This window comes from Dipodomys merriami, unplaced genomic scaffold, assembly GCF_024711535.1.
Source record: "Dipodomys merriami isolate MVZ:Mamm:240054 unplaced genomic scaffold, mDipMer1.0.p SCAF_1, whole genome shotgun sequence".
Lineage (NCBI taxonomy): Eukaryota > Metazoa > Chordata > Mammalia > Rodentia > Heteromyidae > Dipodomys > Dipodomys merriami.
The window spans coordinates 46,020,110-46,043,635 of record NW_027202270.1 but is presented as its reverse complement, the minus strand read 5'-3'; the positions used below and the strand labels follow the sequence as shown (position 1 = coordinate 46,043,635).

Sequence of the window (23,526 nt, the reverse complement as noted above, 5' to 3'; positions counted from 1 at the left end):
AGAAGAGACAATTCAACAAAAAAAAGTATCAAGAAGTTGAAATATGGGCTGGGAGTATGGCCTAGTGTTAGAATGCTTGGGTAGCATGCATGAAGCCCTGGGTTCGATTCCTCAGTACCACATAGTGCTAGCCTTAAGCAAAAGAAGCTCAGGGACAGTGCCCAGGCCCTGAGTTCAACCTCCAGGACGGAAAAAAAAAAAAAGAAGAAGTTGAAATATGCCAGGCCACTGGTGGCTCATGCCTATAATCCTAGCTACTGAGGAGGCTGAGATCTGAGGATCACAGTTCAAAGCCAACTGGGGCAGGAAAGTCTATGAGACTTTATCTCTGAGTAACCACCAGAAAACCAGAAGTAGAGCTGTAGCTCAAGGCAGAGTCCCTTGAGCGAAAGAGCTCAGGGACAGTACCCACAGCCTGAGTTCAAGGCCCATAACCAACAAAAAAAAGTTGAAATATAGCTTAAACTGGAAGCAGAGATGTTACTGAGAGAAGCAGATGAATGGAAAAGGGAATGGGGAACAAATACAACCATGACACTGTGTGTGTGTGTGTGTGTGTGTGTGTGAGAGAGAGAGAGAGAGAGAGAGAGAGAGAGAGAGAGAGAGAGAGAGAGAGAGAGAGAGAGAGAGAGAAACAGGAAGTGGAAATTTGGTATGACTTGAAGGGGAAGGGATAGGTAGGATGAGGGAGAATGATGGAGGTGATTCTAATCAAGATGCTCTGGACACAGAAATGGACATGTTAAATTATAACCCTCTTGTACTATAATTTGGTGATTTAAGAAGAAAGAAAAAAGAAAGAGGAGAAAGTATTCTATTTTTCCTTAGTAATGGGAAGAAGGCTTTTTGATGCTATATGAGTTCCATCTTTTTAGGAAGGCTGAGAGCCATCACCCACTAAGTCCCTACATGACTCCTCAAACCTGAGGCTTGCTTATCATACCAAAGATGTCTAATGAGGAACAGAAATAAAACTTCAAGAAAAATACATTTCTACAAGGCTCTCACACCCCTACCCCTTACCACATCCATCTTCATCTGCATTATCTTGACAGTCATCATCTCCATCACAAACCCAGTTCTGATGAATGCACTGCCCACTGGGGCAAGTGAACTGATGGCCACCACAGGACTCGTACTCTGGAAGAAGACAACAGAGCAATCAGAGACATCATCCCTGGGAAAGATTCCAAGCACTCACTCACTGCCTACCCTGATCACCAAGCAGATTTCTGTTATCAATCACCCCCTTTAACATCTTGACAAAATGAAAAAAAGAAGTAAGGAAAAGAGAAAGGAGCTGGGCACCAGTTGTTCACACCTGTGATACTAGCTATTCAGGAGGCTAAGATTTGAGGAGCAAGATTGAAAGCCAGCAGGAAAATGCATGAGATCTATATTTTTAAGCACCAAAAAAACCAGAAGAGGAGCTATTTTTCAAGTGGTAGGGCTCTAGCCTTGAAGGAAAAAAGAAAGCTCCGGGACAGTGTCCAGGACCTGAGTTCAAGCCCCAACACCAGCACTAGAAATGAGGGTGGAGTAAAAGAGAATGGAGAAAAAGAAGATAGCAGCAGCTTGGGATCCAGGAAATTAACTCAGGTGCCAGTCTCTATTGCTCAACATTAAAAATGAAATAGTCTATAATAAAGTCTGATAACATTATTAGAAATCTATTCCTGAAGTATGGGTAATTTAAAAGTCTTAGGATAAATACTACCTGTACCCTGTAGCTGAAGGAAAGTCAGCAAACCATCCAGCAGCAACACTTCAGCTCTGTACAGACCCTTAGAGAACACAGAGTCTTAGGCCCAACAATATTGCTAAGACTACCTGGCCCTACCTGATCTTTTGTTTGTTTTTATGCCAGTACTGTGTCTTGAACTCAGGATCTAGTGTTCTCACTTGGTTTTTTCACTCTACGACTTAAGCCACACCTCCACTGCTGGCTTTTTGGTGGCTAGTTGGAGATTCACAGACTTTTCTACCTAGGCTGGGTTCAAATTGAGATCCTCAGATTTCAGCCTCCTGAGTATCTGGGATGATAGGTGTGAGCCACCAGCACCCAGCTCTATATAAGGTTTTGGTTCTATCTGCCATCAAATTCAGTGACTCAACTTGGGGGGGGTGGTAATTATACTGGTATAACAGTGAGAAAAACAGCAATAACAATAAAAAATATCCCTAACCACATAAGTCAGGAAAAGGAAATCACCATACCGCAGTTATGTTCATCAGTGCCGTCATCACAGTCAAGGTCATGATCGCAGATATAGGCTCGAGGGATACACTCTCCATTGCCACACTCAAACTCACTGTGTGTGCACATCCCAGCTGGAGCACAAAGTCAAGAAGGAAAAGGAAACAAACATTTTACTTCCAGTCGAGCCATTTAATCTCATCTCTACCTTAAGTTTACAAGGTGACTCTTCTTAGGCGATGGTTTCCTGATAAATGTTTAACCAACAAATTCTCCAAGAACCAAGAGGGCCTCACGTCTCCTAAGGCGACATGGACATACCACTGCTCGTCCCGAGCACATGACTTACTGCAGTTGGCTTCGTCCGAGGAGTCCCTGCAATCAATTTTCTGATCACACTTCTGACTTGTGTTATAGCAGGCTCCACTGGCACAAGTAAGCTGCTCACATGTTGGATATTCTATGTTGAGAAAGAATGGAAAAAGAAAACAAACCTTAAATTAAGACATTCTCCCAATATGTTGCCATAAGCCCTTGACGAAGAGGGTAAGACCCCTACAACCACGATGCAGCATCTGGTCACTCCAAGTCCTCAAGCACTTGCCAGCATATTTCTCTAAAAAACAGTGTACTAAAATTGTAAAATTAAATTACAGTGAGGTAAAAACAAGGAAAAGGCTTCAGAATATGCTGAACATTTTTGGCCAAGAGAATAAAAGAAGCCAAAGAAAAACATCCAGAGCAGATTTCCTGCTTCCTGCTTCTAAGCGCTTCTGAGTCCACTCAAATCAAAGTCTGTTTGTCTCTTTGATTTGTTTGTTTGTTTCCTTTAAGAAGTATTCAAATGTTTTTTTTCTTTCATGCAATTGTTTCTAACCTATTTATAAGATGATTTCTTTGTTGCTTTGTATGTCCCTCCCCCATGGTATAACCCCCGCTTTCACTGTATTTGATGTTGGTATAATTTGTGGAGGGCAAGGAAAAAAACAAATCGTTTAAATAGGGATACAGGTGGACCCATTGCAACAATGAGATGTACAAGTCGTTATGTCGAAAAACAAACTTTACAACTTTGTGGGGGGAGGATCAGGTAGGGGAGGTGGGGGCGGGAGGTGGGTATGGGAAGGGATGGGAAGGGGAAACAAAGGAGGAGGCAACAATGCTTAATAAGAAATGTACTCATTTACTCATTATCTTGCCCATGTAATTGTAACCCCTCTGTACAGTATTTTCACAATAAAAAAAAAAAAAAAGAATAGCAAACTCACTGGGTGCCAGTAGCTCACACTTGTAATCACAGAGATCTGAGAATCATGGTTCAAAGCCAGCCTGGACAGGAAGTCTATGAGACTCTTATCTCCAATCAACCACCAAAAAGCTATAAGTGGAGCTGTGGCTTAAGTAGAGGAGCACCAGCCTTGAGCAAAGAAGCTCAAGTTCAGTGCCTAGGTCCTGAGTTCGAGCCCCAGGACAGGCACTAAATAAAAACATTTAAACAACAACAACAAAAAAGAATAGCAAACAAATAGAATCAAACATAAATGAAATGGAAGATATTTTTAAGTGCTGACTAAAATATTGCATTTTTCTGAACTTTATTTTATAATAGTTCCAAAGAAGCTAGTGTTCAATATCATCGCTAGCATGGAAAAGCTCAGCTTTGCCCAAGTTCTTTTATACTGGTTACTCCACTGTTTATTAATTCTGCCTTCAAGAGGATGCAAAAAACCAGGTGAGGCCAACAAGCAATTCCCTACCCCCATATAGCTCCTGGAATCAGTATGGTAACTAGCCTTTCAAGAACAGCAGCAAGCAAGCAGAGAAAAAAAAAAAATCTTAGAAAATGCAGCTCTCTGCCTTAGATAAGCTAGCTGTCAAGGGGAAATTTACAGGGGCTAAGATTGTGGCTACCACAGAGGTGGTTGTTCTAACCAGGAGGGATCTGGGTAAGTTATGAGTTGTGCTGGACAGAGCTCTTGCCTTCTTCAGCAATAAATCAGCATCCACGGACTCAAGTAAAAGTTTACTGACAGCTCCTTCCTTCAAAAAGACAGGAGAGGTAGGGGTAAGAATGTTGAAAGGGGTGACATTAATCAAGATGCATTGTATTCATAAACTGCTGTGTTAAATAGTAACTCTTTTGTACAATTACTTAAAGATAATTATGTGTGTGTGTGTGTGTGTGTGTGTGTGCATACAAAATAGGGATAAAAAAAAAACACCAAGACCAGCTTGCTGTCATCAGGGAGGTATTATATGGTCACACTGGACTTCTTGTCTCTATCCACAATGATTATGATTCTCTCTCCATCAATAGAGGACCCCCTCAACTCCTGTACCCCCAGAGGTGCAAAACCATAGAAAACACTATACTGAAATCTTCACTAAACACTGAAACTGTTTGGAAATCAAATGTTTTCCCCCCTTTGGAGATCCACACCGAGGGATCCATTCTAATTGCTCACTCTGAGAAAAGGAAGAAATGAATAGCCCCACCACTTCCTTTGCTAAAGCCATTAATGAGTTTCGATGTAATCCAGGGGTGGGGACAAGTGGGGGGGAGTCACCATCCTATGAGCTTCCCATTGGGAGAAAGCTAAAATAATCTTGTTTAGGGGGCCTAGTTGCTTGGCGATCCTGGGTTTAACTATATAACTAGATAGATCAAATCTACTATGTGAGTCAATGTCCTGCAGGATTATAAGCATGAGGAAAATGAAACATGACAGGAAATTATGCAAGAGGACATGAAGAAGACTATTCGCTCCAAGGAGAAGATTGACAAGCACCTAGTAACTCAGGCTGCAACCTTTCATCTTTATCGGCCACAAAAATGTGAGACACCAGTCCACATACCATTTCTTGCTTCTACGTAATAGCTCCCAGTTCTAAACTTGTTTGTTCCTGCCAAAAGGAGAGCTGCCTCCAAATATACAAAGATTGGTGTTTGAAGATTTGGAAAATGTAATCTCTGCTAATAATTCATGTTAGTGGTAAAGTTAACACAATAGTCCTGCTTATTTAATCAAGGAGGAAAACATAGGAATGTAGTTTGAGGTCCCAGTAAACCAACCAGAATGGAAATCATTTACAGCTAAGTAAGATACTAATAGAGGACACTATTCTTTATTATCTTGCCATACATACTGTAAGTATGTTCTTTTCTCACAATGATAAAAATGGATAAAAGAAAGCAAACAGTATAAAAAGAAAGCATCTTAATCATAGACTAAGAAACTGAAGCCCAAGATTGCACAGAAAACAAAGTTACTGATAGACAAAGGCAGCCCAGATACCAGGAGCTTTTCAAAGTCCAAGAGTCATCTTCAACCAAGTTTCTTAATCTGGCTATCAGAAAGGTTCATCCAGTCAATGCCATGATTTCCCAGAAAAAGTTTGGCTGCCAGCCCTTAGTTAACACTAATACCCATTGCTAACAAAGCAATCAATAAGAAATCAATAAGAAAAGTATGCATCACAATAATGTCAGAATGTTCAATATGCATGAGTATCTCCCATCTTTATAACCACTTCATGAGGCAAACAGTATGATTATTTCTGACATATAGTTGAAGAGCCTGGGGCACCAACAGGTTAAGGAATTTGAGAAAACTGGGCTACAGGACTGTGAAGTGAAGAGATAAAATTCAAACTCAAGCAAGCTAGCTCCACACCTCATTCCTAACCACCTTAAAAACTCACATGACCCTCGGAATTCTTCGAGGCTCCTACTAAGGGAAGGAAGGAGGAGGAAGCAAAAAATTATCAAAGAAAGAGTGGTATTAAGTGAAATGGAGATGGAAAACACTGCAGAAAAAACATGAAAAGGGGGAAAGCTGCTTTCTTTCGTCCAGTCAGCCTCTTCTGCACTCTGGGAAGCCTACAGCGGTGAGGCCAACTCCAGAAGAAGGCAACTCTCTAGATTTCTGAACCATATGGTACATTCTACAAAAGATGTCAATCTGAAACAATTTAGGTAGTCCAGAAAAAACTCTGTTAGGAATCCCAACTTTCAAAAGAGGGACCAAGACAAACAAGAGAGTCAATAAAACAGGCCATAAAGTAGCAGCTTGCCACTCCTCAGCCCACCTCCAACAACCTCAATTTAAGCCCCAGAAAGAACCAACACCCAGGGAGCAGAGTGATACAACAAGAGAACAATAAAGGAATGTTCTTGTAACTTTCTAAATACAATTTGAAATGACCTTCAATAAAAGGTATATATGATGAGGTTTATAAAATGAAAATATATAATCAGCACCTTGCAAAGAGAAAGAAAGCATAATCACCCCATAGACTGGAAGAATTGAACGAAGGTCAAATTTGTTCTGAGCCACTTTCAGGAAGCTATGACCAAAGGGGAAACACAATGTGTTATCTAGTCCTCCTTATCCTTTTATCCGGGTCCCTTTGTAAGATCTGGGTGTTAAGCTCCAAATTCCTATCTGGATTCTATCTGCAGAGGCTAGATCTTAGATAGACTGTAACCTAAAGCACTGCTCCTAAGGTCTTGGATTTAGAATCCCTCCTTTCCATGTACAGAGCTACAACCTATAAGTAAAAAGTAGATTGAGACTGGTATAGTTCCAAATTAAAGTAACAACCAAAAAAGAAAATTAAAACTTAAAAAGCCAATATAAATTTTCTGACACAGGGGTAAACAAGAAACAAGATGGAAAATGATGTATCAAATGCACCAGAGGAATAAATGTTTATAATACACACCATATTTAATATCACTGGCTAGAGGTAGAAGGTGTTATGGGAGCTTCATGCTGTCACTCGAGGGAATGATACAAATACCTTGGTCCCAGTCCTATCTCCCAAGTTGTTTGGGAAGAATAAAGAGGCAAGTCTTGTAAAAAGAGACAGGAGAACCAGCTGTACCCCAGATGATAAAATTGGCCTCCTTCCAATAACTAGAAATAGTGTGACAAGACCCTTTGCTGGAAATTTGCACATAAACACTTTACTACTAAATGTTGCTAAGAACCAGACAGTGACAGTGTTGCCTTCTTCTCAGTTAATACTGTATTCCATTCAATGTTTGCTATTCAAATCTGACTTCCTAGATAATGTGCTAAGAGCTAAGTAAAGAGATATGCCAAAGCCAAGAATGGTGGTACATTCCTGTAATCCAGCACTCTAGAGATTGAGGTGACTGCATCAGCAGTTAAGAGTCTAGAATTTGATCAAAATATGTTATATTTGTATATGTGTGTAAATATCATAATGACACTGTTTCATATAATTTATGCTGTTAAAAAAATTGCCTTTAAGAATGAGCTGGAGCCAGATGCTAATGGCTCATGTCTGTAATCCTAGCTACTCAGGAGGCTGAGATCTGAGGATCATGGTTCAAAGCCAGCCCTGCCAGGAAATTTCCTGAAACTCTTATCTCCAATTAACCACCAGAAAACTAGAAGTAGAGGCTGTGGCTCAATGCAGCATAGCTCTAGCCTTGAACAAAAAGAGCGCAGGGATAACCCATGCTGGGAGTTTAAGCTTCACAACCAAAAAGCAAAACAAAATTTAAAAAACAAACAAAAAAGCCAAAGAGTTGGAGTCTAGCCTATACTGCATAATGAGTTTAATGCCAGCCTATGCTATATGGCAAGATCTTGTCCCAAGGCTGGGAATATGGCTTAGTGTTAGAGTGCTTGCCTAGCATGCATGAAGCCCTGGGCTCAATTCCTCAGTACCACATAAAGAGAAAAGGCCAGAAGTAGCACTGTGGCTCAAGTGGTAGAGTGCTAGCCTTGAGCCAAAGAACCTCAGGGACAGTGCTTAGGCCCTGAGTTCAAGCCCCAGGACTGGGCCCAGGGGGGTGGGGAGAGAAAAAGAGAAAAAAATTACAAGTGAAATAGAATTTCCTATAGACTTAAAAATCATTCCCCAAAAATAAAAAGCTATTTCACACAAGTGTGTGAGGTTCTAGAGATAAAGAAACATAATTCATGGAATAAAAATTCTGTACTCATGGAACTTTTATCTTTTGTTAATGGAGGTGGAATAGCGGAGACTAAAATAAATATTACATGAGGGGAAAACATTACTGAAATAAATCAGGGTAAAATGATGAAAAGCAATGGAGTGGGGTTAGCTCTCCAGTATGGTGTTATTTGAAAGAACCATTAGGTATAGCAAAATGGCAGTCATTGGTGACACTGACAAGAATGTTCACAGGAAGCTGGTGAAAATAAAGGGCTGTTGTCTGAAAGAAAAGACAAGGAAGGCACAGTAGTATACACCTATAATTCCAGATACTCCAGAGGCTGAAACAGGAGGATCACAAATTCAAACGCAGCCTGAGAAATTTAGTGAGACCCCATCCTCTCATCTCAAATAAAAAGAAACAAGAAAAAAAGGGGATATGGGTGAGGAGAGTAAATGAAGACAGTTGTTAAGGGAGATTTTATATATCTGTATTGTGAATCAGGAAAGAAATAAGGCAGAAGCTGAGAGTGATCTTCCAAACGTTTGAAAGACAGAAGCTATTTATAAAGTGCTTATATGACAAAGATTAAACAAAAGAGTTTTTTTTTCCCCTCTCTTGGTGCCAGGTTTTGGGGCTCCACTGTGGGAGCACTAAACTACATGCAGCCGGCTCACAGGATCAGGCTCTTTGGGCAGCACAAGTGTGGAATCGAGTTTAAAAAGCAATGTGTTCTCCACAAGTCCCCCACAGTGCACACAGTGACTTCAGCCACCTTCCGGACCCTTCTTCCAATGGTGCCCCCCGTTGGGGTTGCCACAGTGAGATATATAAAGGAAAATGTTTAAATTCTAAAGAACAGAAAGTCAGTAGAAATGAAACTCCAGGGACAAAGCAGCCTCAGTAGCAGGCAGACCAAACACTGCTGATTACCAGCAAGAAAGCCTCCATTGTGGCAGGATTTTACCCTTTCTCTGGCATTCCTGGAGTAACAAAGGCCCGTGGCAAGGCATTGGCAAGGCAAGGATAATTAGCGATCATTTTGCCCACCCCAAAACCATTCTCATCCCCACTCAATCAAACATCATCTTTTTACTTCACTGAAGAAGAAACAAAAAAACAAAAAAAAACAGAACTGGACTATTTTTGAGCAACTGAAAGTCACTTGGATATATTAATTGAATGGCCCATAATTGCTGCATTGTTCCGATGTTTATCTTAGACTCTGCATGACTGGATTTTCCTTGATGCTAAATCCCATTAGAAGTAAAATGGCCTGCCCTTTTGAATCTCTGTTCCTTTAAATAAATTTTAAAAAACAAAAATCAACTTAGTTGACAAGATGTTTACAGATGTTTCTGATGACCAGATTAATGGGTGAAATAGCACAGGGGGGGGAAATGAGCTTAAATTTGTGGCACAGCTTTTAATGTATATTTTCATTCCAAAATACTTCTAATGTTCTTTAAGTATATGAGAACAAAGCAGGCAAAAAGGTCAGACATAAGAATCTCTCAACTGATTTATTTTTTTTGGGGGGGGGTCCGGTCGTGGGGCCTGAACTCTGGGCCTGGGCGCTGTCCCTCAGCTCTTCAGCTCAAGGCTAGCGCTCTACCACTTGAGCCACAACGCCACTTCCGGCTTTTTTCTTTTTGCTTATGTGGTGCTGAGGAATCGAACCCAGGCCTCATGCATGCAAGGCAAGCACTCTACCACTGAGCCACCTTCCCAGCCCCTCAACTGATTTATTCTTAATTAACTTAGGCTTTTTTTTTCTTTTAAACAAGATCTCCATAAATTGACAAACTAGCTTCTTAACCCAGGCTTCCCAAGAGCTGAGATTACAGGAGTGAGCCACCACACCCACTTCCCAAATTTATTTCGAAGATAATTTTCTTCTTGGGACCTTCCCTACTATCACAACCATTCATTCTCTTACCACCTCCCTGAGAAGACTCACACACCATTCTTTGTTCTGGAAAGGAATTCCTGGAACCGACACAAGGTGCTCTGTCTTGGAGCTCAATGTTCTGATTTTAGAAGCTTGAGAGAGTAGGGACCATAAACCTAGGGATCTGGTCTGACAGGCAACATTACAAATTACAGGGTCAAGCTTCATAATCCCTTCAAATACTAAGGAGAGGAGGGAGAGAGTTCTCTGGAGCTTCTCCAATATCTGTTACTATCTGTACTTAGTTTCTAGGTACATGATGTATTAGTGTTCATTTCTGCAGCAAATTTCTAAGAAACAGAGAATCAAAAGTTATATTCAAAGCTGATTCTAAGTTCGCCCACACATAATGATTATTCCTGTATACCAAAATTATAATAACAACTGAGTGAAGTATCATAGTTTCTGGTCATGTCTCAGCTAACCCTTGATCATCAAAGATTATCTTTGAAACGAATTTGAAGCTGGGGGTAGTGGCTCACATCTGTCTTCCCAGCACTCTGTACCAGCCGCTATGTCGAAAGTGCAAATAGCTAAGTAGTACTATGACAAAGTAGATCTCAACAATGACCATTGATGGCCACTAACAGCACAGAGAAGATGGCCAGACAGAGAATGCATCCTGAAGGAGGCACACACCCTAATACACAAAGTTTCATTGCCTTTTGAACACCCCTCAATGATATCCAAGCATCTACCCACCCTCTAGATTACTCTCACCTTCAACAGAAGCAGAAAGAGAGTGATTTTACTCCCAGGACAGTTGACAATGTTTTGAAGACATTTTGGGTTATCTGAGCTGAGATGTGTTACTGACTTTTGGTGCATAAATGGTACCCCACTATGTATAAAACAGCTCTGCAGAGTAAGAATTATCTAGTCCCAAATGTCATTAGTGATAAAGGTGAAAACCCCTGCTTTAGATCTAACTAACTTCTAGGAAATACAAGGGAGAAGAACGTGTTAAAGAATATCAGAAGATGCCACAAGCAAAACCCTTACTGTGGGAAACTATAAAACCAGTGAGCTGGCTGAGTGCTAGTGTCTCACACCTATAATCTCGGCTACTTAAAAGGCTGCGATCTTGGGGCTGGGAAGGTGGCTCAGTGGTAGAGCACTTGCCTTGCATGCCTGAGGCCCTGGGTTCCATTCCTCAGCACCACATAAGCAAAAAAAAAAAGTCGGAAGTGGCGCTGTGGCTCAAGTGGTAGAGCGCTAGCCTTGAGCTGAAGAGCTGAAGGACAGCGCCCAGGCCCAGAGTTCAGGCCCCACGACTGGACCCAAAAGGCTGCAATCTGAGGATCTTGGTTAGAAGCCAGATGAGGCAGACAAATCCAAGACTCCCTGATCTCTAATTAATCAGGAAAAAAGCTAAAAGTAAAAATTCAGCTCAAGTGGTAGAGTGCCAGCTATACGCAAAAAGCAAAAGCTTGAGGTCCGAGTTCAAGCCCCAATACATGCACACACACAAATACACAAGCGATCTTGTTTTTTTCCACCAAATAACTTGCAAAGGGTAAAGAACTGAACTGAAAGAAAGATCAAAATCTACAAATTAAAAGTCTTATGGGATATATTTACCAAGTCCAACAGAAAGGTTTTGTTTAGATTTTTAATTAAATAATCAGGTTGCTAAAGTAGTAGCAAGACAATTAAGAAATTTTTAGAAGCTGGTTATATTTTTTCACCAAACGAGTAGCAAAAAGCTTGGAACAGCTTTAAACTGAGGAGAGTGGCAGCTAAGCAAATGAGCGCGAATGAATAGAGATGAATGGAGGGAGAGCTCAGTTGTAATAGTCAATGTAGACATGTGAGGATAGAACTGGGAATCTTGAAGAGACAAATGGGGATGGAATAAGTGAGAAGGGTGAGGGAGAATGACAGAGAGGGTAACTGATCAACATGCATGGTACACCTAAATTGATAGGTTAAACTAAAACCTCTGTACAACTATTGGAAGACAATAATAATAAAAAGAGGAAAAAAACTAAGTGAAACTGTAATGTGCTATAACCTTGACAAATAAATATTTTTATAACCTCAGGGTAGGAGAAGAGTTGTCAGATACACTTACGTAATATTTGGGAATATTATACTTTAAAGGGTTTGTTGTTTATGTGAAATTCAAATATAACTGTGTACCTAACACTTTTTTTTTGGGGGGGGGGTCCCGTTGTGGGGCCTGAACTCTGGGCCTGGGCACTGTCCCTCAGCTCTTCAGCTCAAGGCTAGCGCTCTACCACTTTGAGCCACAGCGCCACTTCTGGCTTTTCTCTTTTTGCTTATGTGGTGCTGAGGAATCGAACCCAGGGCCTCATGCATGCAAGGCAAGCACTCTACCACTGAGCCACTTTCCCATCCCTGTGCACCTAACATTGTGTGTGTGTGTGTGTGTGTGTGTGTGTGTGCGCGCGCGCGCGCGCACAGATGGGGGAGGGGCCTTGAACTCAGAGCCTCAATCTCTTGCTTAGCTTTTTCCACTCAGGGCCGGTGCTTGACAACTTAAGCCATACCTCTACTTCCTGCTTTTTGCTGGTTACTTGGAGATAAGAGTCTCATGGATTTTTCTGCCCAGACTAGCTTTGAACCACAATCCTGATCTCAACCCCCTGAGTAGATAAGATTACGGGCATGTGAGCCACCAGCTCCCAGCTTGCCCTTCCCCTTCACCCCAGGATCAGGACTTGAACTCTGGATCTGACGTTTTCCACTCACAGGCTGATGTCCATCACCTGAGCCATGTCTCCAGCCCTAACCTTACATTTTAACTTAATAAGTCTAACAACTATGAGGAACAATTTTTCTAAATAAATAAATGACTAATCAATAACATTGAGAATCAAATGCAAACCCAAAACAATGGCCAAAAAAATCTGATTTGGATATATAATTCTTTTAAAGAATAGAATTTAATTTTAGGCATGATGTTATGATATTGTAGTTATGCTTTTGTCCTTATATTCTAGGGAAAATATTAAAATATTTTTAAATTTTATTTTACTGTAAAGATGCTGTACAGAAGGGTTACAGTTACATGAGTAAGGTAATGAGTACATTTCAAGCATTGTTATCCTTTCCTTTTTTTTTTCTCCTACTCTCCCTTCCTTCCCCCACCTTCCCACTCCTCACCACACCCCCCCCCAAAGCTGTAAAGTTCATTTCCAACATAGTGTCTTATGAGTATCATTATTGCAATGGGTCATCCTGTTTTAGCATTTTGTTATTCCCTTTCCCCTCCCCAAACTAGACAAATGTATATACAAGATGCAGGGTACCAAAATCAAATACAGTGACAACAGGGATATACCATAGAAGGAAGAACATACAAAAAAAATCACAGTATCAACAAAGAATAACCTCTTGTGTCTATATCTTGGGGTCCATTTTGCTTAGCATCATCTTATATGGTCATACGTACATAGATTTTGGGTTTTTCTGCTCATCAGATAAGATTATCCTAGACATATACTAACCATTGTAAATGAGAGAAACCATGGGACCTATATTTCTTTGAGTCTGGCTTATTTCACTTAATAGGTTTTTTTCCAAGTCTTTCCATTTCCTAACAAGTGGGGCAATGTCATTCTTTCTGATGGAAGAATAGAATTCCATCATATAGAAATACATATATATGTGTATATATATATATATATATATATATATACATATACATTTTCTTGATCCATTCTACTGAGGGGCATCTGGGTTGGTTCCATATCTTAGCTATAGTGAATAATGCTACGATAAACATAATTGTGCTGGTAGTTTTAGTATGGTCTTGTTTGTGATCATTGGGGGTAAATGCCCAGAAGTGGGATTGCTGGGTCATAAAATATTAAATATTTTCAGATAAAATTATTTTTGAGAATTATTTCAAAATAATGAAGAGGAATAAATAGATTTAGGTAAATGAGATTATAAAACATCAACTTCTCTTATATAGGTTAAAAACTTTCCATAATAAAAATTAAGCAGTAATTTTTAAAGCAATAAAGCACTTAAGTAAACTTTAGGCAAAAAAGACTTAATAAACTTCCCTGGGTAAAGAAAAATGCTGTCAGGTATGGTAGCTCATGTCTGTAATCTCAGCACTCCAAAGGGTCAGGAATTTGAGCCCAGCTTGTGAGAGGTTGATGGCGGGGGAAGGGAAGGGGGACTTGTTTCAAAAAAAGAAAATAAATAAATAATAAAGTATATATCTGGAGGGCAGGTAATTTAAATCTAGGTTAAAATTCTGGCTCCTAATCTATTTTAGAAGAAAGGTATCATGTCCCTCAGGACTGCTTTTTTTTTTAATTGGTGATTAATCTCTATAAAGTAGGGTGTCTATTACACTATTCATAGTGCTCATGTGGAAAGTGAATAAGAACATGGTTGGGGCTGGGTGAGTAAAAGTTCCCTTTCCTGGGTTTTACAAGTGCTATGGACAAAGAGAGGAAACAAAATAGGGTCAGCCTGTCCCCTTCCTATTGTCGCTTTCTAAGAACTTTGGCCATTCATGTCTTTTCCTTAATCTTTTTCTTTTCTTTTTTTCTTTTTCAGAGAATGGGACTTGAATTCAGTACCTCATTCTACCACCGTTGGCTGGTACTCTACCAACTGAGCCACGCTTCCAACCCCCATTCATATCCTTGTAGGTATCTGGCTATGACCAGATCTAAGCCCTAACAAGGAAATCTGAAGAGCTGTTTTCTCAATTTCCTCTGATTTGTGAGCATTCCACAATACTCATCCAAAATAAAACATAGCAACAAATAAATATGGCTGAGGGAAACAGTGAAAAATAATTCATTGCAAATGGAGTGTGACTCAAGTGGTGTCTAGCAGGGACAAGGAAGGTCCTGAGTTCAAACCTCAATACTTCCAATCAATGAATCAGTCAATAATCAACAATAAATAGAAAACTTCATTGTAAAGTCTCTGACATGTGAGATTCATTTTGGGGCCTCAATAAACCCAAAAGTTTGCAACTTGATCATTTTAAAAACAATGAACTATAAATCTGGCTTTTTTCCTTAAGGAATCCTGATTTCACCCTTATTTATACCAAAAGTAAAAAATTCAATAAAAAATTTTATTAAAGATTCTTATTCAGATTTTTTTTATAAAGCTCAGTTGCTTCCTATCATTCTCTTTATCATGGCTACTGTAGGCTCTTATCCTGCCAGATGTGTTCCAGAAGATCCACTGGCTAAATCAGAGGCCATGGTACTAGCAGCTTTAGACTTGGCTGCAGAGAGCTTAAATGGAAGAGTTCCAAGCAGTGCATTTCAGCTGCTTTTCATTCCCCAACCTTCTGTTCCACTGCATTTGCAATAAAACACGTGTTTTTATCCACTTGTAAGTAAGGGATAAAGACACAGCCTGTTGGCTGGTGGCACAAGCCTCTAGTGCTCTGTTAAACTGGCACCCAGTATAGATCTTTCCCCTTCTGTAAATAAAATCCTTCATGATGAACAGTTTGGGATCAAAAGACAGTCTGCCATACAATCCTGAACAAGCCAGTCTACAGCTATTGAATTCTTTCTCCCTTCCTTTTTTCTTCCTTCCTTCCTTTCCTTCTTGTGCCACTCCTGGGGCTTGAACTCAGAGTTTGGGCACTATTCCTGAGCTTTTTTGCCCAAGGCTAGTACTCTACCACTTATGCCACAGCTCCACTTCTGGCTTTTTTAATATTTAATTGGAGATGTCTCATAGACATCATAGAGAAAGTCTCATGAACTTTCCTGCCCAGGCTGGCTTCAAACTACAATCCTCAGATCTCAACCTCCTAAGTAGCTAGTGTTACAGGCATGAGCCACGGGTGCCGGGCTTAGTTTCTTCATTTATAAGAGAGTATAATAGTACCTCTCCCATTATTCTCATACAGCACTCTAATAAAGATAAGGGGAATTTATATGATGGTCTGAAATTACAAAATTCTATAAAACATATCATTTATCACCATTGTTAATCCAAATTATTTTCTTCATTTCAATGACACATGTAGTCTCTAGACACATACTGCCTTCTCTACAATTGCCAGTGTTAAGTCTATGAATGCTCTCTCACCATACCTCTTTCAAAAGAGAGCATGTACGATGGAAATCATCCCAGAATATAACTATACCAAGAACTCTTTTATGGGAAATGGAAAGACAAATAGCCTATACTTGCTCTCAAAGTATAAATCAATGAATGAATGAATAAGTAAATGAATAAAATAGCACGCAAAGGGAGAAAGACTAGAGAAGTTTTTGTCTTTCAATTGCAAAAGTCTAGGGTGGGGTATGGCTCAGTGGATGAACATTTGCTTACCATACTGGATCCCCAGTATTCCAGAAAAAATTCAATAAAATACAAATGTACAAGCAACGGTAATGGTATGGCTGCAGCATGAATCTGAATCCATGTAGGCACATGTTTTTGCTTTTTACAGTGCAAACTTTCCTTCCATTAACAATACAGAATTTAAAAAAAAAAACACAAAACCACAAAAAAAAAAAAAATACAGAATAGGAGCCAGGTGCCAGGGGCTCATGCCTAGTATGAAGGAAGCTGAGACCTGATGATTGTAGTTCAAAGCAATCCTAAGCAGTAAAGCTATTTCCAACTGACAAGCCAAAACTGCCAGAATCGAGACATAGCTCAAGTGGTAGAGCACCAGCCTTGAGTGGCAAAAGTCATGAAAGGGTTTGTGGTCTTGAGTTCTAGTTCCCGTACCAGCTCCCCACCCAAGAAAAGTGCAGAATGTTTCAACTCTCAACCTGAAACATTTCATTAAAATTATACAAGGTGGTGCATTCATGAAGAGGAATAAAATATATTATTTGGACCAAAGGGGAGAGTTTTTTTTTTATTATTGTGAAAATACTGAACAGAGGGGTTACAATTACATGGGCAAGATAATGAGTACATTTCTTATCAAGCATTGTAGCCTCCTCCCCAAAGGGGAGAATTTAAGGACAGCCCAAAGAACTAAAATGAAATCAAAATTATCAAACAAAGAGGTTGTATCCCATAATAATAGGCTAAGACTATAATCTAAAATCAGTTGGAGGAACAAATTCTGTTCACCAGTTATTGGAATACTACAATAACTCCTTGATATTTAAAGCATAAACAACAGCAAAGGAAAAAAATCTTTGGAAATGCGGTTTTAAACCAAAAGAAATGTCAGGGAAAAAATACCTATGGAAATTGAAAATAAATTCATAAATAATAGCCTTTCAAGAGAAAGTGAGTTATTTCCGAGATTAAAAACAGAATTAGAAAAACTACTAGACTGAGAAGTAGGCTAGTTTCTGTGTTCTATTAGGTTTACATAAACCTTGAGAGGTAGGTTCCTCCTTACTAACGTGTTAGTTTATAATGCACCATAATTCCACATTTTTATTAGTTATATTTATATATTATACAGACAGTCTGATGTGTATTTTTTTTGATGATGTGTATTTTTTTAATACTGGTCTTGGGGCCTGGACGCTATCCCTGAGCTTCTTTTTGCTCAAGGATAGTGCTCTACTACTTGAGCCACAGCCACCACTTCCAGCTACTTCTGAAGGTTTATTGGAGATAAGAGTCTTGCAGTTTCCTGCCCAGGCTGGCTTCAAACCATGATCCTCAGATCTCAGCCTCCTGAGTAGCTAGGATTACAGGCATCCATCTTGTATGTATTATTTTGTGGCAATCGCTTAGAAAGCTAGTTACCTTTTTTTGTTTTTGTTTATTGGCAGTGCTGTAAATTGAACCCAAAGTCTTAAGCATGTTAGGCAAATGTTCTACCATAATGCTATATCTTCAGTCCAGGAAAGCCATTTTCAAAATGTAACATTTTCTAAAAGTAATCTGAACCCACAAGAAAAAGAATTATGAGGATTTTTACCTAGAAACTTCCCATAGCAATGTAATGAAAATTAACATCAGCCAAACTAAATCCTGTAGTCCATATATTCAATGACCTTTGTTTGGGGAATTCTCTATTAATGTGAACAATTTCTTACTTCAAATTTGATGTTCTGTAAGTCAGAACAAACTTAGAATGTCTGGTTAAAAATAGACCCCTATCAGAACATCACCGCTAATCCACAAAAGAATCTGCCAAGAGATTGCAACAACAAGGGGCATATTGTAAGCATTTTTGTCCATCAACAAATCTAACAAATTGATTAAAATGCCAAAGGACAAGGGTGAAATTAAATAAGAGCACAAGGACAGAGGGGAGGGACTCACGGCAGTCTTTCTCATCTGATCCGTCGGAGCAGTCTCTCACATGGTCACATCTATACTCTCTCGGGATACACTGACCGTTGGAGCATGTCAGCTGATGACTTGAACAGGTTACCCCAGCTGTGAGGGGGGGAGAAAAAACAGCACTTAGTTTATAATTGCTGCCTGACACAGACTAATCTATTGATGATTACCAAGTATGAACAAGGATGTGGAAAGCAAAGGTGAACAGAGCATATATTGAACATAAAGTTCATGGAGTTAGATGCAGCAGCCAGCTACCACCAAGCTGAGCAGACATTAAAAAAAAAAATTACAGAACCAAAATGCCCAACATGATAAGGTAGACAATTTCACTATGTTTAATATGTGTTAGAACGATGTATGGCAAGGACAATGAATGACATAAGACAGGTATCAACCAAGGTGGAGAAGCACCACTGACTTCCTTCAAAGCCTTGTCTAAACAAGAACACTTGCCAAAGTGATAACTGGTTATTCCTGAATGGCAGGAATTTGAGAATGCATTGTTTTTTTTTTCTTTATTGCATTCTCTATTTTATAAACACTGTAACATTGATCATGTGCCACAAAGCATGACTTTATTCTATATGGATATTCTATATTCTTTATGGATATTTATATTCTATATTCTATACAGATAAGCTTTAACAATTCATCACATGAGCCTCTGGAAAAAGACAATCAGATGTGTTGATACTTACAAGCATCATAGGAAAACTATTTTGCAAATCTGAAGCAGGAAATACTTCAACTTCATAACAGTATCCTATCATTCTTTTAATTGTCCACATAAAAAAGAGAAGTGCTTATGAAATGGTAACCACTCTGTACAACACCTTAGTAATAGCAATAAAAGAATATTTTTAAGAGAGAGAAAGGATTCAAAATGTGTCTTAGTGGAAGAGTGCTTGCCTAGCATGCATGAAGCCCTGAGTTCAATTCCCCATTACCACATAAACAAAAAAAGCAGGAAGTGGCGCTATGGCTCAAGTGGTAGAGCACTGGCTTTGAGCACAGAAAGGCTCAGGGACAGAACCCAGACCCTGAGTTCAAGCCCGAGGACCAGCAAAAAAAAAAAAAAAAAAAAAAGATAATACAGAGAGAGAGAGAGAGAGTACATAATGGAAGAGGCCAGGTGCTGGTGGTCATGACTATAATCCTAGCTACTCAAAAGAATGAGATGTGATGATCATGGTTCAAAGCCAGCTAGGGCAGGAAAGTCTGTATGACTTTTTTTCTCTAATTAGCCACAAAAATGCAGAAATGGAGCTATGGCCTAAGTGGTAGAGTGCTAGCCTTTGGTGAAAAAACTCAAGAACAATGCCCAGGCCCAGAATTCTAACCCCAGGACCAGCAAAAAGAGAGAGGAGAGAGGCATTTTAAAGAAGAATATAATCTTTGATGGAAAAAAATGTGTTCCTCTGCATTTTTGTAGAACTTCGTAGGTACTAAAGAAATAAGGTTTAGCAAAACTTGGTTTTCTGGAGTAAAAAAAAAAAAAAATGACCTGTTAAGTGATGTGGCATGATAAAGATAAAAGAAAAATGACAGAGCTGGGTTCCCGTGGCTAATGCCTGTAATCCTATCTACTTAGGAGGCTGAGATCTGTGGATTTGAAGCCAGCCCAGGCAGGGAAGTCTGTGAGACTCTTAACTCCAATTAAGCACGAAAAAAGCTGGAAGTGGAGCTGTGGCTCAACTGATAGAATACCAGCCTTGAGCAAAAAACTCAGAGTTCTGAGTTCAAGCCCAAGGATTGGCACATGCGCATGCACACACATACACACACACACACACACACACACAGCTGTATGAGAATGACTGCTGTAAAGTTTGTACTTGAATATTCAAACATTAATATGATCATGTGACCCATAATTTTTTTTTTTTTTTGTCGGTCATGGGGCTTGAACTCTGGGCCTGGGCGTTGTCCCTTAGCTCTTCAGCTCAAGGCGAGCGCTCTACCACTTGAGCTACAGCGCCACTTCCGGTTTTCTGGTGGTTTTATTGGAGATAGGAGTCTCACGGTCTCTCCTGCCCGGGCTGGCTTTGAACCGCGATCCTCATATCTCAGCCTCCTGAGTAGCTAGGATTACAGGCGTGAGCCACCAGCGCCCGGCTACCCATAAAATATTTTAAACATCCCTCTATACTTGCTTAATTCTATCTTTCTTGTCACTTTGTCTCTTCCATCCATTTGTTTGATTGTGATTTTAAAATTCTTGAATAGAAAATAAAACTTTTCCAGTCTTCCTATTTCTTATATTTTCATATTATGATTCCCTATTTTCTCCTACTATGTACCTATGGGCTCAATTTTACTTCTATAGTGAGTACAGAATAGGTGGACTCTTCTAAAAGGAACTAAATGTCTAAATTCTGCACATGGCAGAGACAAAATTTTATGAAGAAGGTTCAAAAGATACCTCCTCATTTAATTGCTATATAATTCATCAAAATATGTATTGCCAATTTCCACAAAAATGAAAGAACTTCCTTTTATTCCTGTCATGAGTGAGTGGTCTTAAACAAAATATGAGAAGACCGGGACACTGGTTGCTCACGCCTCCAGTCCCAGATACTCAGAAAGCTGAGATCTGAGGATCAAGAGCCCAGGCAGGAAAGCCAGTGAGAATGAGACTCTTATCTCCAATTAGGTTTATAATGGAGCAATTAAAAGCTCATTCAAATGTTACAAAAGGCCAGGTAAATTTCTATAATTCCATCAACCAATCTAAAACTGACATTTATTTATTCATTCATTATGCAAACATCTGTTCAGGGTATTCTAGGTGCCACCAGTACACCAACAATAGAAACCGAAAGATGAAGAAGAGTCAGACAGTTCAACACCTATTGTTACACTCAGGAGACAGAGGCACAAGGATCCCAAGTGCACCAGCAGCTTGGGCTACACAGCTAGACTCTTTCTCAAAAATAGAAGAAGACAATACATATTTTTCCCCTCAAGGAGCTCACAGTCTTCTGGAGGAGAAGCGAGAATAATTAGAAAGCCATTATGGAAGCGTATCATAGCTACATAGGAATTACAGAAACAGTATCATGGGGCCCATTCTCTGTGGGATAGGAGCAAGGGACAGGGACAATTTCCTTGAGGAGATGACACCTCCCCCTAGCAATGAGCACCCAGACAGCACTCACAGAAACAAAAGACTGGAAGAAGGAACTGTAAGCAATCTGGACCTCAAAATGGACATTTCAGGACAGAAATGGTCAGAGGATGCCATGGGAAAAAAATAAGCAGCAGTCATTGTAAAGTTATTAGAAAGTCAGAACTTTTCTCCTGGATTAGAGGTGGCAAAGGTGGGTTGGATCTTTCCAGCATCAATGTCAGGAAGACCCTGAACAAGCCCAGGAGGACAAGAAGGGGGACCAGTCCAGACCCTGCTACAGACACCCAGATGAGAGATGCTGACATGGAATGATTAGCATAAATGAAAAAGGAAAGCTAAGTTTCAACATGTTTATAAAGCAAACCAGATAGAAGCTGGTGATTAAACCAAGCAGTGATAGAGAAGACTAGATAGATAGTAAAGTAAAATTGATAGACAGAATCAGGAATTGCTTCCAAGTTTCCAGCCTGGGTTCCAGAGCACAAACTGTGAAATCCTTTCATTGGATGTATCCACTACCTTTCCTGTCATTTATACAAATCCATTTTAATAATACCAGAGTCAAGTATCTGGGCCCTGAGCACAAACTTGTGTTGCATAAGCCCACAGAGGGCCAGTGAAATCTTAAAGATGGCAACATTACCCCTGGAGAGTACTCCGAATGAAGCACTTGCCAAGAGCCAGCCACACTACTGCATTCTCTTTTTGAAGAAACCAACAACAATGCCTCCCACAGAGCCTCCTACCCTCTCCTACTTCCACTCCATCTGCAAACACACCTTTTTATCTTCCCTTTTTTTTGAAAGAGAGTTGAGCGGTGAGGGAGAAGGGATGGACAGTCTGAATGCAGAATGCACAGGAGCAAAGGGAGACATGGAGCAGAGAGCCACATGGATGAAGACCCCATCACCAGGAAATATTTTGTTTTCTTTCTTGAGCATAACATCACCCAAACAAGTAGGGACCTCTCCCAGTTTGGAACCTGTGGGTACACACTTCTAGCATGATCCAAGCTCTGAATGAGATGGCTAACATACGTAGCTTCCCTCATCCATAAGGCCCAGGTGAGCATTCATGAAGAACCATCCCAAAATACAGAACTTATGACATGTGAGATTTTTGGAGCCCCAAAAACAAAAGGATAGCTGGGTGCTGGTGGCTCATATCTGTAATCCTAGCTACTCAGGAGGCTGAGATCTGAGAATCATGGTCCAAAGCCAGCTAGGGAATGAAAGTCCATGAGACTCTTATCTCCAATTAACCCCCAGAAAACCAGAAGTGGTGCTGTGATTCAAATGATAGAGCACTCTCCTTGAGCTGAAGAGCTGACAGACAGCTCCCAGGCCCAGAGTTCAAGCCGAAGAAGAAGAAGGAGGAGGAGGAAGAGGAGGAGGAGGAGTGGGAGGAGGAGGAGGGGGGAGGGGGAGGAGGGAGAGGAGGGGAGGGAGGATGTGGGGGAGGAGGATGGGGGAGGGGAGGCAGGGGGAGGGATGGGGGAGGAGGAGGGTTCCTCTAGAAACACTCACGGCAATGCTGATGTTCATCTGAGCCATCCGTACAGTCATCCTCTTGGTCACACACCCAAGAGTGAGGGATGCAGCTTCCATCATCCTGACACATGAAATAGCCCGTCTGGCAGGAAGAGTGGGCTAAAACAGACCAAAACAGGACCTATTATGGCAAATGACTGTGCCTTCATACCATCACAGTGCTCCCAAAAAGTGAATGTCAGTTCCTGCTCAATGTACATGAAGGCAAATAGTCAACAACCTTTCCAGTAGAGTCTGCTAAAAATTTACTGTCAGATAAGTCTCAGTCATGGCATCAAAACAAACTAAGGACCCAGAGCAGTATTAAAACACACACACACTGAGAATAAAAGATAAATGTATGACTACAAAATAAGGACAAATTACTCAATTATATTTCTAAGTAAAAAATTAAATGTGAGTATCCTGCAAAAGTAGAAAAATCCACAAGATTTGGAAACATGGCAAATATTTACTATTTCCACAATTTACTTACCTTAGGATCCTTAGCAACTTCTCTGAATCTTAATATTTGTATCATAAATGAAT

The 23,526-nt window shown here is 40.1% G+C and overlaps 1 protein-coding gene across 1 annotated transcript in view; it reads right to left on the bottom strand.

The window, feature by feature from the left end:
* Lrp2 (LDL receptor related protein 2) overlaps positions 1 to 23,526 on the bottom strand; it is a 196,126-nt gene that overhangs the window by 138,949 nt on the left and 33,651 nt on the right. The window contains exons 3-7 of the mRNA XM_070021406.1: positions 22,975 to 23,097; positions 18,295 to 18,411; positions 2,547 to 2,657; positions 2,218 to 2,331; positions 1,024 to 1,140 (exon numbers count right to left, since the gene is read on the bottom strand). Of these exons, the coding sequence (XP_069877507.1) occupies positions 1,024 to 1,140; positions 2,218 to 2,331; positions 2,547 to 2,657; positions 18,295 to 18,411; positions 22,975 to 23,097 (582 nt within the window). The remainder of the gene's footprint in view (positions 1 to 1,023; positions 1,141 to 2,217; positions 2,332 to 2,546; positions 2,658 to 18,294; positions 18,412 to 22,974; positions 23,098 to 23,526) is intronic.